This window comes from Herpailurus yagouaroundi, unplaced genomic scaffold, assembly GCF_014898765.1.
Source record: "Herpailurus yagouaroundi ecotype Mexico unplaced genomic scaffold, PumYag 188, whole genome shotgun sequence".
Lineage (NCBI taxonomy): Eukaryota > Metazoa > Chordata > Mammalia > Carnivora > Felidae > Herpailurus > Herpailurus yagouaroundi.
Genome location: NW_024412419.1, coordinates 37,935,628 through 37,951,474, shown reverse-complemented (window position 1 = coordinate 37,951,474; position 15,847 = coordinate 37,935,628). Strand labels below are relative to the sequence as shown.

Sequence of the window (15,847 nt, the reverse complement as noted above, 5' to 3'; positions counted from 1 at the left end):
AGCATCCGATTCAGCTCAGATCATGATCTGACAGTTCATGTGTTCAAGCCCCACGTCAGGCTCCATGCTGATCATGCAGGGCCTGCTTTGGATTCTCTGTCACCCTCTCTCTCTGCCCCTTGCTGCCCCCTCTTGAAAATAAATAAACATTAAAAAAATTAAAAAAAAAAAAAAAGAAGAAATCCAGAGACCAAAAATGTACAAACCTGTAGTTATGAGATAGATAATACTAAGGCTGTGATGTACAGCATGGTGACTGTAGGTAACACTGCTGTGTTGGTAACAGGGAAGTTGCTAAGACAGTAGATTCTCACCACAAAGGCAAAAGCATTTCTTTTCTTTTTGCGTGTGTATATGGGAGGATGGGTGCTAAGGAAACTTGGTGTGATGACCATTTCACAATGTATGTAAGTCAGGTGGTTATGCTGCACACGTTAAGCTTCACACAGTGCTGGATGTTAATAAAACTGAAAGGAAAAAAGAAAGAGAGAAAGAAAGAAAGAAAGAAAGAAAGAAAGAAAGAAAGAAAGAAAAGAAAAGAAGGAAGGAAGAAAGAAAGAAAGAAAGAAAAAGAGAGAGAGACTGGAAAATCATGTTAAATGACCCCACAGGGATGCAGCTAACAAAATCAAGGCTGTGGGAAACAAACCATTTTCTTCAACAAATAAACTGGAAGAGACTGAGGCAGGGTGGCAGGAGGAAGGAGGAGGAAGGGGAGGAGACTGTAGACTAAAAAGGAGTAAGAGGGGTGTCTGGGAGGCTCAGTAGGTTAAGTGTCTAACTCTTGACTTCGGTCCAGGTCATGATATCACAGTTCTGGGATTGAGCCCCGCATGAAACTCTGTGCTGACAGATCAACCAACTGTAATGTGTGGCTCTTATGTGGACCCTGGTTCAACCAAAGTGTTAAAAAAGCATGAGGCAACTGGAGAAATTTTTACCCTAACTAGGTATTTAAAGATATTAAGGAATTTGCTGTATTTGAGTGTGTGAGGATCGTTATACCATTCTTTCTACTTCTGTGCATTTAAAATTTTCCACAGCGATGGCACAAGAACAGACACTCAGATCAATGGAACAGAATAGAGAACCCAGAAATGGACCCACAAACATATGGTCAACTAATCTTTGACAAAACAGGAAAGAATATCCAATGGAATAAAGACAGTCTCTTCAGCAAGTGGTGCTGGGAAAACTGGACAGCAACATGCAGAAGAATGAAGCTGGACCACTTTCTTACACCATACACAAAAATAAACTCAAAATGGATGAAAGACCTCAATGTAAGACAGGAAGCCATCAAAATCCTCGAAGAGAAAGCAGGCAAAAACCTCTTTGATCTTGAATGCAGCAACTTCTTACTCAACACGTCTCTGGAGGCAAGGGAAACAAAAGCAAAAATGAACTACTGGGACCTCATCAAAATAAAAACTTCCACACAGAGAAGGAAACAATCAGCAAAACTAAAAGGCAACCAAAGGAATGGGAGAAGATATTTGCAAATGACATATCAGATAAAGGGTTAGTATCCAGGTTCTGTAAAGAACTTATCAAACTCAACACCCAAAAAACAAAGAATCCAGTGAAGAAATGGGCAAAAGACATGAATAGACACTTCTCCAAAGAAGACATCCAGATGGCCAACTGACACATGAAAAAATGCTCAACATCACTCATCATCAGGGAAATGCAAATCAAAACCACAATGAGATACCACCTCACACCTGTCAGAATGGCTAACATTAACAACTCAGGCAACAACAGATGTTGGCGAGGATGCGGACAAAGAGGATCTCTTTTGCATTGTTAGTGGGACTGCAAGCTGGTGCAGCCACTCTGGAAAACAGTATGGAGGGTCCTCAAGAAATTAAAAATAGAACTACCCTACAACCCAGCAACTGTATAAATTGGATAAAGCAATTGGATAAATACTAGGTATTTATCCACGGGATACAGGTGTGCTGTTTCAAAGGGACATATGCATCCCAATGTTTATAGCAGTGCTATCAACAATAGCCAAAGTATGGAAAGAGCCCAAATGTCCATCGATGGATGAATGGATAAAGACGTGGTATATATATATATATACACACAATGAAATATTACTCGGCAATCAAAAAGAATGAAATCTTGCCATTTGCAACTACATGGATGGAACTGGAGGGTATTATGCTAAGTGAAATTAGTCAGAGAAAGACAAATATCATATGACTTCAGTCATATGAGGACTATAAGAGACAAAACAGATGAACATAAGGGAAGGGAAACAAAAATAATATAAAAACAAGGAGGGGGACAAAACAGAAGAAACTCCTAAATATGGAGAACAAACAGAGGGTTACTGGAGGGGGTGTGGGAGGGGGGATGGGCTAAATGGGTAAGGGCACTAAGGAATCTACTCCTGAAATCATTGTTGCACTATATGCTAATTAATTTGGATGTAAATTTAAAAAAATAAAATTAATTAAAAAAAAGATAAGTTCTATTTAAATATATATATGTATGTAAAAGAACATAAACAGTCCTTTTGATTCAGTAAATTTAGCTTTATGGAAAAAAAAATTTTTCCACCGCAAAAAATGTATTAAGATTGTTTGTCTTGGCATTATTTATGATTACAAAAACCAGGCACAAAAAATGGATAGTTCAGTAGAACTAGAATAGTTCCCTTAGGGGGAAGTGCTTTGTAATCACTGAAGGTCATGTTTGGGAAGGAAGAGTTAATGAAGACTCACTTCTGTTAATATCTAACCACAAATGTTGGATATGTAAAGCTTGCATATATACACCTAGATAAAAGTCTGGAAGGAAGTTCTTAGTTTTTTTTTTTTTTTTTTTAACATAAACCCTCATTCATTCATTGGATCAGTCCATAAATCAGCTCGCCAGTCACTCAGTAGCTAAGTGGCTACTGTATCAAAGGAAGCTCTTTCTCCTCAAATCCTTTTCTGAAGGTCTCTGAGGAAAGGACTCATACAGTGACCCGTGCTCTGCCCTGACTGCAACATAGCCTCCCAAGCACCCGATCTGGTGCCTCAGCCCTGCTTTTTCAGTCTCCTGAGGCTTGTCTACGTGGGCTCCTCCTGTCTCCTGTGCCTTCGTCTCCCTCTGATGTCTCAGTGCCCTTCAGGCCCTGAGCCACTTCCTTTCTGTCTCTACCCTCTCCTCATTGGTACCCTTAGCACCGTCTGTAGATCTAAGTATGTCACCAGCTCCCTCCCTCCCACCCTCCACCTGACCTCTGTGTTGGGAAAGGCAGTCTCGGGCAGTCTTTGGAGCCCCACTTGGCCGAATAAGAACAGGCCTTGGGACTGGACCGCTTCCTTAACATGAGGCAAAGAGCCCACGGCCTGTGCAGGGCTTACCACCGCCTGGGGGAGACTTCTTTCCCTGTTTCGGGTTCCAAGAGTATTCTTTTGTTCTGCTTACATGTGTATGTCAATGGCCCTCAGCTTTCAATCTTTCAGACTCCGTGGGAAGGGGAGTCTGTGCTCCCCTGCAGCACGAGAGGGGTACACACCCGAGAACTTCCCCGTGTCAGCTGCTGAGAGAGACCCGCCAGCCGCGCTGGACCGGCGCCCACTACCGAGGCTGATCTCGCTCTGTCTCTTCCCTGTGAGAGCCAAGCGTGGCTCCATCTGGTGCCTGACCGTGCTGTGTGTTCCTGGGTAACTCTAATACTAAGATGCAGTGGGCAGAGGCCAAAGAGTCCCCGCTGGGAATGGTGATATGGTGTTCTGCTCGATGGTATCCATGGGTTGAATTAACGGTTCTCTACCAGGATGTTGTACAGACATTTTAGCTTAATGTGTCCAAAATGGAGCTCTGATCAATGACCGCCCCCACCCCAAGCAGGGTGGTTAAGAACAAACCTACACTTGTCGCTCAGTGTTCAGTATCTCTGGTTTACAGGTTTTTTTTTTAATGTTTAATTTTGAGAGAGAGAGAGAGAGAGAGAGAGAGAGAGAGAGAAAGCACAAGCAGGGGAGAGGCAGAGAGAGAGGGAGACACAGAATCCAAAGAGGCTCCAGGCTCTGAGCTGTCAGCACAGAGCCCGGCACGGGGCTCGAAATCACGAACTGTGAGATCGTGACCTGAGCCAAAGTCGGCCGCTTAACCAACTGAGCCACCCAGGTACCCGATCTTCAGTGTCTCTGTAAATGACACCATGCACCCCGACCTTCAAGCGGAGTTGGGGAGCCTGGACTTCTCTTTCGTGTAGACAACCCACATGGTTTAATCATGGAAAGTTCCATCAGTTCTGTCTCTAGGTTTACTTTCAATCTCCTCTGCCATATCTCACCCCTGGACTTCAGTAGCCCCCTAAGTGGTTCTCCGGCTCTATTCCTGTCACCTCCGGTCACTTTCTACACAGCAGCAACACACAAATCCAATTACCACACCTCTCTCTGTAAACCTGTTTATTGTGCCCAAACTAAAATCCAGCCTCTGCATGGCCTCCAAGGCTGCAAGAGCGGGCCTGTGCGTCTCTCTACCTCACCTTGCTCACTCTCAGCTCACACCTGTTCCGGGAGCAAGGTCATGTACTTTCTTTAATTCGTTTCCTCAAACATACCAAATTCTTCCCTTCCTTAGGGCCTCTTTGTATCTGCTATTCCCTCTTCCTGGAACAGACTCTTCCCCACGCCACCCACCCACTCACCCGCTCATCACATGACTAGACCCCCCCCCCCACACACACACCCTTTCACATCTCTGCATCCCTGTGACTGCCTCAGAGAGGTCAGCCCCTATTCCTGCCCCCATCATATTTATTCTCAGCCCCTTCTTAGATCCCTTCAGGGCACTGACGGCACACCCCCATTTCTTTACCTTTGCATTTTCGTCTCTGTTTTGCTTGCTTCCACCTTAACAGGTAAGCCCCACGAGGTTGGGTAGTGTCTCTTAGACTCAGTGGGAATCCTTAGCACTTGGTGCAATCTTTTGTGCGTAGCTGATGTTCGATGAAAATTGGTTGAATGGATGAATAAAGGGGTTAAAAAGCAGTGTTTTTTGAAGCCTCGGTGGCTCAGTTGGTTAAGTATCCGACTCTTGATTTTGGCTCAGGACATGACCTCATCATGGTCACGAGATTGAGACAGAGCCTTGCATTGGGATTCTCTCTCTCCCTCTCTCTCTGCTCCTCCCCCATTCCACCTTTTCTCTCTCTCAAAATAAACATGTTTTTTTAAAGGTGGAGGGGAGGGGATGACTACCAAAAACAATTCTTTTTTCCCAGCATAGGAATAAGAGAAAAGATTATTTATTTCCCTCAAATTTTTTCTTTGGTTACCGATGTTGTTAAAGTAACAAAGCCTGTGGCTATGATTCTCCCAATTCAGAAAGCTTCAAATCTTAAAAACATACCCTTCCAAGAAAGAAAGGAAAAAAGGGAAATAATCCAGGAAGCTAAATGGCTGCTTTCCATTCTGGAGCTCCAGAGCCTACCTCTGCCCAAGGGGCTCTTTTAATGGCAGGATTATGTGTAATTTCCTTCTATGCCAAGTTGGGTTCATCACCTTCTCTCCAAGCAGCTGACTGTGGATGGGGTGAGGGGCAATTATTAAAGAGCTGCTAAATCTTTCACTGTCTCTGACATTTTGGGTCTTGAAATGAATCCCCTGTGATTAAGAAGATTCTTTTGCTTCTGTGGTCACAACACAATGACCACAGGACTGCGCATATGGAAAATGAAGCGGAGGCACGCATCACGAAAATTTTAGGGCCACCGTGAGGGGTGTGTGTGTGGAGGTCACTGGATTTTTCAACCCCAGCCCAAGTCCTGCCCACACTGTTAACACTGTTACAAGAGGTCACCAAACAACAGATCGAGGCTCTATTTCTCCTTCTTGACAGGCTTGGGTGGAATCCCTCTGAGGCTCTTATTGGAGACGGCATCCATTAATCAAACAAATTCCTGCTGAGGACAGAAGCGTCCACACAGGCACCCTAACCTGAGCTGCACCCTGGGCGGTGACAGATCAGAGTTTTCTTTCCCGCCACCAAAGGGTGAGCCCCCATTCCTAGTTTACCCTTAAACAGATGAGAAATCCATCTGAGATCTCCATGGGGACTGGAGACAATCTTTCCCAGGCTTTAGATAGTAAATGTGGCCCCAGTAGAAGTCCAGGGTGGGCTGTGCCAAGCAGTCCTCAGCATGGAGGTCAGGGAAGGACACATGGCCAGGAAGGAGGCTGAAGGAAAGGGGAGACAAAGAACACGCGGCAGATCTGGAATGAGCTCACGGGTGAGAGTCAGGAGGTGCACTACATTGGACAACGAGGAGGGCCAGGAGACTTGCTGGCCACACTTGGCATTGGTGCTCCACGGAAAGTCTGATCTCCACATCTCAGGAAAGGAGACTGCTCTGTGCGGCTGGTTGCCCTGATCTTTGTAAGGAAGGGCTAGCCTGGCCTTCCCAAAATGTCAATGCAAGTGTAAGTGAGCAGGTGTGGGAACGTCTTGCCTGGCCAGTGCTGACAGTCAGGACATAGCCCCACTGTCGGCTTATAGCAGGCAGCTACTCTGATTGGCGAGGGCCTAAAATGCATCAGCGCTTCAAAGTTTTCAAGATCTTTTCTGCTTCTGGCAGTGGCAAGAACCAGTAAAGTGGTGTTTCTCGAAACTTAGTTAATGTCAGAATCACATTAAAAATGTAGATTTCTACAGTCCCATCTATAAAGGTCTCACCCAACTCAACGGGTCTTTTGAGGCCTCAGAGCCTGCCATTTATAAGCTTTCTCGGCGATGTTGGAGCACCTGAAAGTTCGAGAACCACGGCACACATGTCATGATTCACTAGGACGCTCTTTTCCACTGAGGGGTCCTGCTGCAGGAAGGCCGGACACTATTACATAATTAGTACGTGCAAGCTCAAGAGGGAGCTGGCAGATGTGCCCAGGGTCCTTAGCAGTCAAGCTGCTAAGACAGAGCTGGGCTGCGGGGAACGTTTTGCATTCCAACCCTTGTCAAGCCCCTATGCGGCCCTTTGCTCAAGCTATTCCTTGTGACTGTGTTCCTGAATCTCTGACGTTCCTTACTCATTTGCCTACAAATGCATTCTGCCAGCTATCCCTTCTGATGAATGCGTCTTTTTATTTAAACCACATCGTGCTCGCTGTAAATGCACGTCACTATTGAGACCAACTACATGGACAATACCGGAGCAAGACAGAAAACAGCACATGGGCAAAACCTGTTTCTGCACCCGGCACTGCTGGGAGATTAGGCTGGTGTGGCCCTTTTAAAGAGCAGCATGGTAGTGCTCGGTTCAAAGGAAGTGACCACACAGCCAGCTGTCCCCTGACTGCAAACCCAAAGAGACAGCCTGGAGACAGAGGGGAGATCAGAAGACCTTGCCAGCACCATTTATGGCAGTGGGGACTTGACTGCCATCTGGGCCTCCATGGTCAGAGGCATGGTCAGGTAAGATGTAGGGGACACCCCGCAGAGGATGATGTGGCCGTTGGAGCACCTGAGTGCCGCCAGAAAGAAATCAACTGGGGTCCGTCATTCAATCCGTAAGTTAAAAATACAGACACTCAAAGCAATGATAATGAGATGTCGTTGTGTTCTCACCTCCTCTGCTGCCATATTTATCATCCGTAAGGTGCTTACCCTGGATGGAGACTTCTCAGGGTCAAGGGTAAATCCAGATACTGGCATTTTCATTGGTGTGTTTGCCAGTGACATGGCTTGTATTTCTTGGCTGGTTCCCAGCCAGGTCTGAGAGCTGGTACCTGTAATCAACCTTAAAAGCATCTGTATTTCCCAAGAGATAGAAAATAGAAGTCTAAATCCACGAATGTGGTTCTGGTTGCCCTGGGCTCCGGAGGTCAATCCACACGATCTGTCTTCAGAGATGACATATTTTCTAATGTTCCTTTATGTTCTCAAGTTATTTATGCCTTCAAAGTCCTCTCTACACTGCCCTTGACAACATACTTATTTATGTAATATGCATTTCCCTTTCAACTCTTGGGTAAAATCAGGGACATTCTGTCCCAGCAGATGTTCTATGAGACCTGCTTTAAAAACGACTGGTGTCCATGACTTTCTAACCATATTCTTTTGAAAAGCCCAGAGATCATGCATGCCAAGTCTGATTTTCCTCTATATCAAGAAAGTACTGCTGTTGAGCTGAGCACAGAGAGAAGAGAAACCTTTTCATGCCTGCCCTCCATCCTAGTAGTCTGTCCTGGAGCCAGTCTACACCAAGTCCCAAAGCTGACACAAAAGACACTTGAGAATTTCCCTAACCCTACAGGTCACCAACGGCCTTGCAAAATACAGCCCCAGAACATTGGTAAGAACCCATCACCAGTGTCCAGAACAGAGCAAGGTGTTGAGGAGCATAGACTCTGGGGTCAGAGTGTCTGGGAGTGAATCAGTTTAGCCTGCCCCCCAGCTGTGTGGTCTTGGCCAAGTTCCTCCACCTCTCCATGCCTCAATTTCCCCATATGCAAAACAAGACTAAATTGTTGAGAGGGTTTGGCAGAGCTCACGCAGGCCAGCCCAGGCCTGGTGTGGAGGTGAGTCACCAGGCATGTTGGCCACTATTCTACAGAGGAGGAATGGTAGAGGAATCAGGCAGAAAGTGTCCCAGGGGATGACCCTTTCTACCCAGCAGAGCCCTGCTGGGCTGCAACGGGTCCAGCCCAGAGAGGTGGGAAGGAGGGGCTGTACCTCTGCAGTGGGGCTGCTCCCCCGTCCAGGTGCCGTTGGGAAGGCACACCACGCTGCTGGGCCCAACCAGCCGGAAGCCAGGGTTGCAGGTAAAATGGACTTCGTGATCCACTAAGTACTTGCTTCCAAACTTTCTGCCATCCAGAGGGGCGTTCAGAGCAGGGCAGGAAACTGTGAGGACAAAAAGAAGGACCGTGGTCACTCAACCTCAGTTGAGCTACAACATCTCAGTTACAAGGCTTCTCATCTTCAAGTGCTCCTGTGCTGAGTGCCTCCTCCAGGCTGTGCACAGTGCTGGACATTTTTTTTTTTTCAACGTTTATTTATTTTTGGGACAGAGAGAGACAGAGCATGAACGGGGGAGGGGCAGAGAGAGAGGGAGACACAGAATCGGAAACAGGCTCCAGGCTCTGAGCCATCAGCCCAGAGCCTGACGCGGGGCTCAAACTCATGGACCGCGAGATCGTGACCTGGCTGAAGTCGGACGCTTAACCGACTGCGCCACCCAGGCGCCCCAGTGCTGGACATTTTTAATGCTGTGTCCAATCGAATCCTCAAAGCACTCGCGGGCCTGGGTGATACGTGCCCACTCAGTGAAAGATGAGCTGGCACTTTAGAGACGTTGAGTGTTGTGTGCAGGGCTGCGAAGCGTGGGGGGGGGGGGGTCAGAACTGGGACCTCCCCCTCCTTAGGTGTGGCTGACCTGCCCACTCCTGCCTTCTCGGAACTCTAGCCTCACCGGGTTTCTTAGGCCTCCTGAACAGGCCCGGATCAAGCCCACCTCGAGGCCTTGGCTTTTGCTCTTTTCTCAGCCTGGAATGTTCTTTCCCCAGAACTTCTCCTCTTTGGCTCCTTCTCACTCTTCAGGTCTGAGCTCGAACGCCACCCCCTCCCAGAGTGTTCTCTGGCCACCTTGCTTAGCTAAACCACCCCCCAGGCACTCTCTACCCCATGAGCTCACTTTGCTTTCTTCTTAGCATATGTTATTGTTGGAGTTGACTTCTCCATGTATTTATTTCCATGTTTGTTGTCAGTCTTCTCCCTCCAAATGCAGTTCGAGAGGGCTGGGACTTTGCCTGGCCTTGCATCCCTGATGTGGCCCCAGCATCAGCCTGGTGCCTGGCACACAGTAAGTGCCCAAAAAATAATTCTTGAACAAACGAACCAATGAAAAATTATTTACTGAGTGCTTACCATGTGCCAGGCACTATATTGGGCACTTGGTATAACTAGTGAACAAACCAGACAAAACCCAGCTCTCAGAAGTCCCCTTCTAACAGGGGCGACCGTGGATAACCAAGGTCCTTAAGCGGCAGGCACAGTTTGAGAAGAAGTGGTAAGTGTCATGTAGAAGATAAAAGTAGGGAGTAGTATTGGGGATGACAGGGGAGGGGACCAACTGTGAATGTGGTGGTCAGGGTAGGCCTCACGGGGGCAGAGGTGAAGAAAGGAAGGCATAACCATGCAGATATCCAGAAAGGACAGAGGGAACAAGTCGGTGCCCAGGCCCTGTGGTGGAAGTGTACCTGGCAGGTCTGAGGAATGTTAAGGAGAGCTGGAAAGCAGTTGGGGATGAAGTCAGAGAGGCAACAGGGAGCGAGAGAGGGTTTGAAGTGAGGGTTTGAGGTGAAGCACGAGGTGGCCAATTTACACATTAAAGCACCAGTGGCTGCAGCCTGAGCGTGAAGGGCCGGGTGTGAGGGAGGATGGAGTGTAGGCACAACCTTGACATGACAGTGGTGTGACCAGGGCGGGAGCTGGGAGTGGAGAAAGGCGGCTTGAACACCGGCTGTGCTGTGAAGGTGTGCTGAGGGGAGACAGAGCAGCTCCACCTTTTCCTCTACCGGCGGCTGGTGCCTCCCGTGGTCAGCACTTGTGGAAAGAAAGTCGCCAAACTGGGACAGGTTGGATTTAGATTTTGTTTAGTCGGAAACTCAGAGCCACTTCTGAAATGCTTTAGAAGGAAATTCCAAGTGTCATTTGTGAAAATGCTCTTTGGTTTTAGACAGATGAGAAAGAAGCTGTTGCTTCGGCCGCTCAGGCTGCAGTGAGTGATAGAGAACCGCACAGCATCTGCCATGATGGGAACAGCTGCCCACACGTTCCCCCCACATCCTTCCCGGAGCTGCTGTGGCAGGCCGGGCCTGGGCAGACGGGCAGGAGATGGCCCCTCGGAGAACGCTCGGTCCCCTCTGGTTACCGGGGGACCACTGCCACAGCACTCTCCTTTAGTAAGCCTTCAACTTGACACCCAGTGGTAATAACGTTGTGAGATGGAAGCGAGTGTGAGTTCACATCCCAAGGCTTGGGAGCTCCCAGGCTGCTGCCTCAGTCCCTGAAAATAAATGACTTTATAGTCCTTTTAAAATATCAACTACGTTATTGTGCTGAAAGGCATATCAAATGCCTTTGGGGAAAGGAGTAGGGTCTCTTTGGGGATAAAAAAATCTTTAAAATCCTCAAAAACGAGGGGTGCCGGTGTGGCTCATTTGGTTAAGCATCCGACTCTTGATTTGGCCTAGGTCATGATCTTACAGTTCATGGGTTCAAGCCCCATGTCGGCTGACAGCAAGGAATCTGCTTGGGATTCTCTCTCTCCTTCTCTCTACCTCTCCTCTACTCGCACACACACACTTGTGCTCGCTCTCTCTCTCTCTCTCTTTCTCTCTTTCAAAATAAAGAATCAAGCATTAAAACAAAACAAAAACACGAGACCTGTAGAGGACTCTGAAAACAAATCCTCAAAAAAGAAAAACTACCTGCTGGAGCAACTCACAGGTAAATCGTACCTGAGTAGATGCAACAGTCTCTGGCACACAGTAGGTGCTCAAAAAGTGTTAGTAGAATTAATAAGTGGGTACAGGTCAATTAAAAATCAATTTGCAGTCACTTCTCAAATTGGAGCCAAAGGCCTCTGTCCAGTGAAGGACGTGCCCCTTGGCTGGTTCATTATGAGCACGATGTGGTGAGTCTACAGGGCCACAGGGAAGCTCCCCGTGCTTTCTGGAATGAGGTTACTGTGTAAGGCATGAAATCAGCAGTGAAGCAATCCTAGAGACTGGGAGCACGAATGGAATGAGGCTGCCTGGTAAGCCCTGAAGCTGATGGGTTTTGATGTTCCCCAGAAAGGAAAGCTGGGAAAATAGGAGGGAGATTCTTAGAAGCCAGAAAGAGGAAGGCCAAGAAGTCTCCAGGCCTAGAAATCATTCTTCCTGACTCCCAGCAAATGCCCTTAGGGAAAAAAAAAAAGTAAAAGACAGGGCACCTGGTTGGCTCAGTTGGTTACGTGTCTGACTCTTGATTTGGTCTCAGGTCATGATCTCATGGTTTGTGAGTTTGAGCCTCACATGGGGCTCTGTGCTGAGAGTGTAGAGCCTGCTTGGGATTCTCTCTCTCTCTCTCTCTCTCTCTCTCTCTCTGTCCTTCCCCCCCCATAAATAAATATATTTTTTAAGTTAAAGAGATAAAAAAGAAAAAGTAGGGGGCGCCTGGGTGGCGCAGTCAGTTAAGCGTCCAACTTCAGCCAGGTCACCATCTCGTGGTCCGTGAGTTCGAGCCCCGCGTCGGGCTCTGGGCTGATGGCTCAGAGCCTGGAGCCTGTTTCCGATTCTGTGTCTCCCTCTCTCTCTGCCCCTCCCCCGTTCATGCTCTTGTCTCTCTCTGTCCCAAAAATAAATAAACGTTGGAAAAAAAAAATTAAAAAAAAAAAAAAAAGTAAAAGATAACTTCCCTACTACCTGCAGGCTCCAGGCCCAGGCTCAGCCTCCTAACCCCTACCCCGCAGTGGGGATCCTGACAACTGCCTACTTCCACGTCCAACGCATGGGAGAGACAGAATGCACTGTGGCAATATTTAAAAAGAGAATTGGCAGGAGCACTTTGTGGCTCAGTTGGCTAAGCATCTGACTCTTGATTTCAGCTCAGGTCATGATCTCACAGTTCTGTGAGTTCGAGCCCCACGTCGGGCTCTGTCCTGATCGTGCAGAGCTGGCTTGGGATTCTGTCTTCCTCTCTCTCTGTCCCTCCCCTGCACTCTCTCTTTCTCAAAAATAAATAAGTAAACTTAAAAGAAAGTCTTATAAAAAGCGAATTGGCCACTTAATAAGAAAAATTTTGTCTGGTTCAAGGAAGAAAGACCCGGAATCCGGCAATAAGAAGATCAATAATTTAACAATAGACCTCTCTATCTACTCTAGTGGACAGAAGCCTCTAATATAGGCAGGGCAGTCTTATGAATGATCTCTTGCAGGTTCTTCTTGGAAACTCCCAAGGACCATGGGAGCTGTGATCCTATGAAAGCAGAAAGGAGCCGTGTAGTTGTGCAGCTAGCAGGAAAAAAAAAATCACATCTGGTACCTATTACTGCTAACTTACTCCTATTGGCCTCAGTTTCCTCATCTGTAGCACAAAGGAAGGATTGCCTGCCTCTCAGAGTCTGGCTGTGGGGAGCCCCACTGAAGGCTGGGCCTCACAGTGCCTTGGAGAGTGTGAGGAGTTTGGCAGGTAGGTCTAACTCTGTACCGGTGGGGCCGAGGAGAACAGCAGCAACTCAGTGCTGGGGAGACTCTGGATTTGCTGCTGTAATCTCTGAAGAGGTAGGGAATCCAACGCCTTCCACAGGAAACTTCGTCTCACACAACAAAGGAGGCCCTTGATAAATTGTCTGACATGAGTCAATGACAGCAGATATTCCATAGGCTCATGACGTAGAACAAACATGGTGACTGGTCCCCTGACTCCCGTCACCCTGAGGAGAGGCCAGAGGAAATCCAGTCACCCATCCAATGGCCCCACAGCGAGAGCTGTTACTGGGACAACCTGGAAAACGCCCAGTGTCTGTCAGAGTCCTACCCTCGGAGGGTCCACTGTAACCCTCACCAAACGGGACTTGCCCTCAGCAGCACCCCCTCCCACTAATGGAGGACTCAGGTCAGAGGACTAACGTCATGCCTGAGAAACTGAAGCCAATGTTGGGTGGGGGACTAGCAGGCATGCCACACTGGTGTGGGACGTTGTGGAGGGGAGGTGGTGTATGTGTTCGGGGAGGGTGTATGTTCAGGGAGGGAGCTCTCTGTGCTTCCCATTCAGTTTTGCTGTAAACTTAAAACTGCTGGAAGAAAATAGCCGATAAAACTTTTTTAAAAAAATGGAACCAAATGGAGTCTTTCTGGGTGGGGACAGGGAAGGGAAAAGCAGCCCACGCTCTAAGAGTGGTGTCTTTTGACAATTCTGTGAGGATACTATGTAGACGAGAGCGTTAGTAAGCCTCAAATGAAAAGGGGAAATGGGTGACCTTCAGATGGGGGAGAGGAGAGCCAGCAGATGCTTTTTTTAACACACTCACCATACGCTCCTACCAACCAGTATCTTATTTTATTTTTAAATTTATTATTTATTTTTTTCAATGTTTATTTATTTACTTTGAGAGAGAGAGAGCATGGGCAGGGGAGGGGTAGAGAGAGACAGACAGAATCCCAAGTAGGCTCCGAGCCATCCGTGCAGAGCCCGATGTGGGGCTTGAGATCATGACCAGAGCCAAAACCAAGAGTTGGATGCTCAACTGACTGAACCACGCAGGCACCCCCCAACCAGGGTTTTAAAACGGGCCCCCAGCATGAGGCGAGGTAGGGAAAGGCCCGGAATCCACTTCGGGACAGGGTGAGGCGTGGGCAGGTGGGGATGGGGACAGAACCCACAGGTGAAGGGCCCGAGTGTTGCGTGTGACCCTAGTGGTGCAGATGTGGGGACCCACCTGGGGGGGTGTCTGGGCCCACTCTGTTCACAGAGTTCTGCAGTGCAGCCAGCCGGTTCTTCATGTTGCGGATGCCCTCGGCGAAGCGCGTCTCCTGGCCCTTCAGCACCTGCTGCAGCTGGCGGATGGCCGTGAGGAGCTGCTGTTTGTTGAGACAGTTCTGGGGAGAGAAAAAGTCACCACCACCACCACCACCATGGCTGCTTCAGTGCCATGAGCTCACTCTCAGCTTCCAGAAGCCACCCAGACCCCTGGGCCCCAAACGCCCTAGTGGCTCGCTAAGCACGATGGGAGAGTGGCCTCCCAAGGCATCCCGACATCTGGTGCTGAGTTAGGTCACCAGACAAAGGTCCTGAGCACACATATCCTAGTGCCAGATCGCTTCTCAAGAAAAACAAAACTCCTGCTTTTCAGAGCAAAGGGCAGAACTGATGATTCCAAATGATTGGGAGGTTGAACAGCAAACCTAAGTGCCTTATGATCAGTAGTCTTACTTCAAAAGTACTTCCTAATTCTTCACTCTGAATTAATGCTCTGAAATCTGGGCTTCATGAACTTTTTCTTTCTTTCTCTCTTGAACAATTTTAAAAACAGATGGATGATAAAACATAAACCAGTCAAACCAGGGATGCTCGATGGTTCCTGTACTTTAAAAAATGTAACAAGGCAAATAAAGAAGAAATTCAGTAGAGTTAAAGAAGCATTCGATGAAAGTCAAAGTCCAGTTATAATGGATTTTAAAAAGCTTACAAAACAGGGGCGCCTGGGTGGCTCAGTTGGTTAAACGTCTGGCTTTTGATTTCCGCTCAGGTCATGATCTCACAGTTTGTGAGTTCGAGCCCCACATTGGGCTCTGCTCTGACAGCGGAGAGCCCGTTTCGGATCCTCTGTCTCCCTCTCTCTCTGACCCTCCTCCACTCGTGCTCTCTCTCTCTCAAAAATAAACAACTTTTTAAAATCCTAAAAAGCTTAAAAAACAGAAAAAGGTGGCATGTGCTTATCATGATAAAGACTATCTAACCCAGCATCACACTTAGTGATAGAAACCTCAAGGTTTCCAGTCTCAATTGCCCTTTAGAGCCAGAACATGAAAAGGAGTAAAGAAGGGACCTTCTTTACAGTAGGACCTTGGCCTTGGGGGGAGTCCCATGGGGTCTGTGCGTTCCCTCAGCCTGGCCTTATCTAACCTGACTCACATTACCCGCACGGAACAAAGGAGAACAGCAAGAAGACAGTGAGAGTTATCTCTCGGGATAGGCTTATGGATCATTTTTAATTTTATCTTTTATACCTAATTCTTTTCTACAGTGAGTACTGGTTTTACAATTTTACGTAATTTTCTCAAAGGGCGCAGGGCGGCTGGGAGTCATGTGGCCTCCGCAGCCCGGGTGGCTTCCAGCCTTGCCAATG

At 47.8% G+C, this 15,847-nt stretch overlaps 1 protein-coding gene across 1 annotated transcript in view; it reads right to left on the bottom strand.

Moving 5' to 3' along the window:
• The window catches only part of FBLN7 (fibulin 7), a 50,790-nt gene that overhangs the window by 11,111 nt on the left and 23,832 nt on the right, over positions 1-15,847 (bottom strand). Inside the window, exons 2-3 of the mRNA XM_040496736.1 lie at positions 14,438-14,597; positions 8,686-8,856 (exon numbers count right to left, since the gene is read on the bottom strand). Of these exons, the coding sequence (XP_040352670.1) occupies positions 8,686-8,856; positions 14,438-14,597 (331 nt within the window). The remainder of the gene's footprint in view (positions 1-8,685; positions 8,857-14,437; positions 14,598-15,847) is intronic.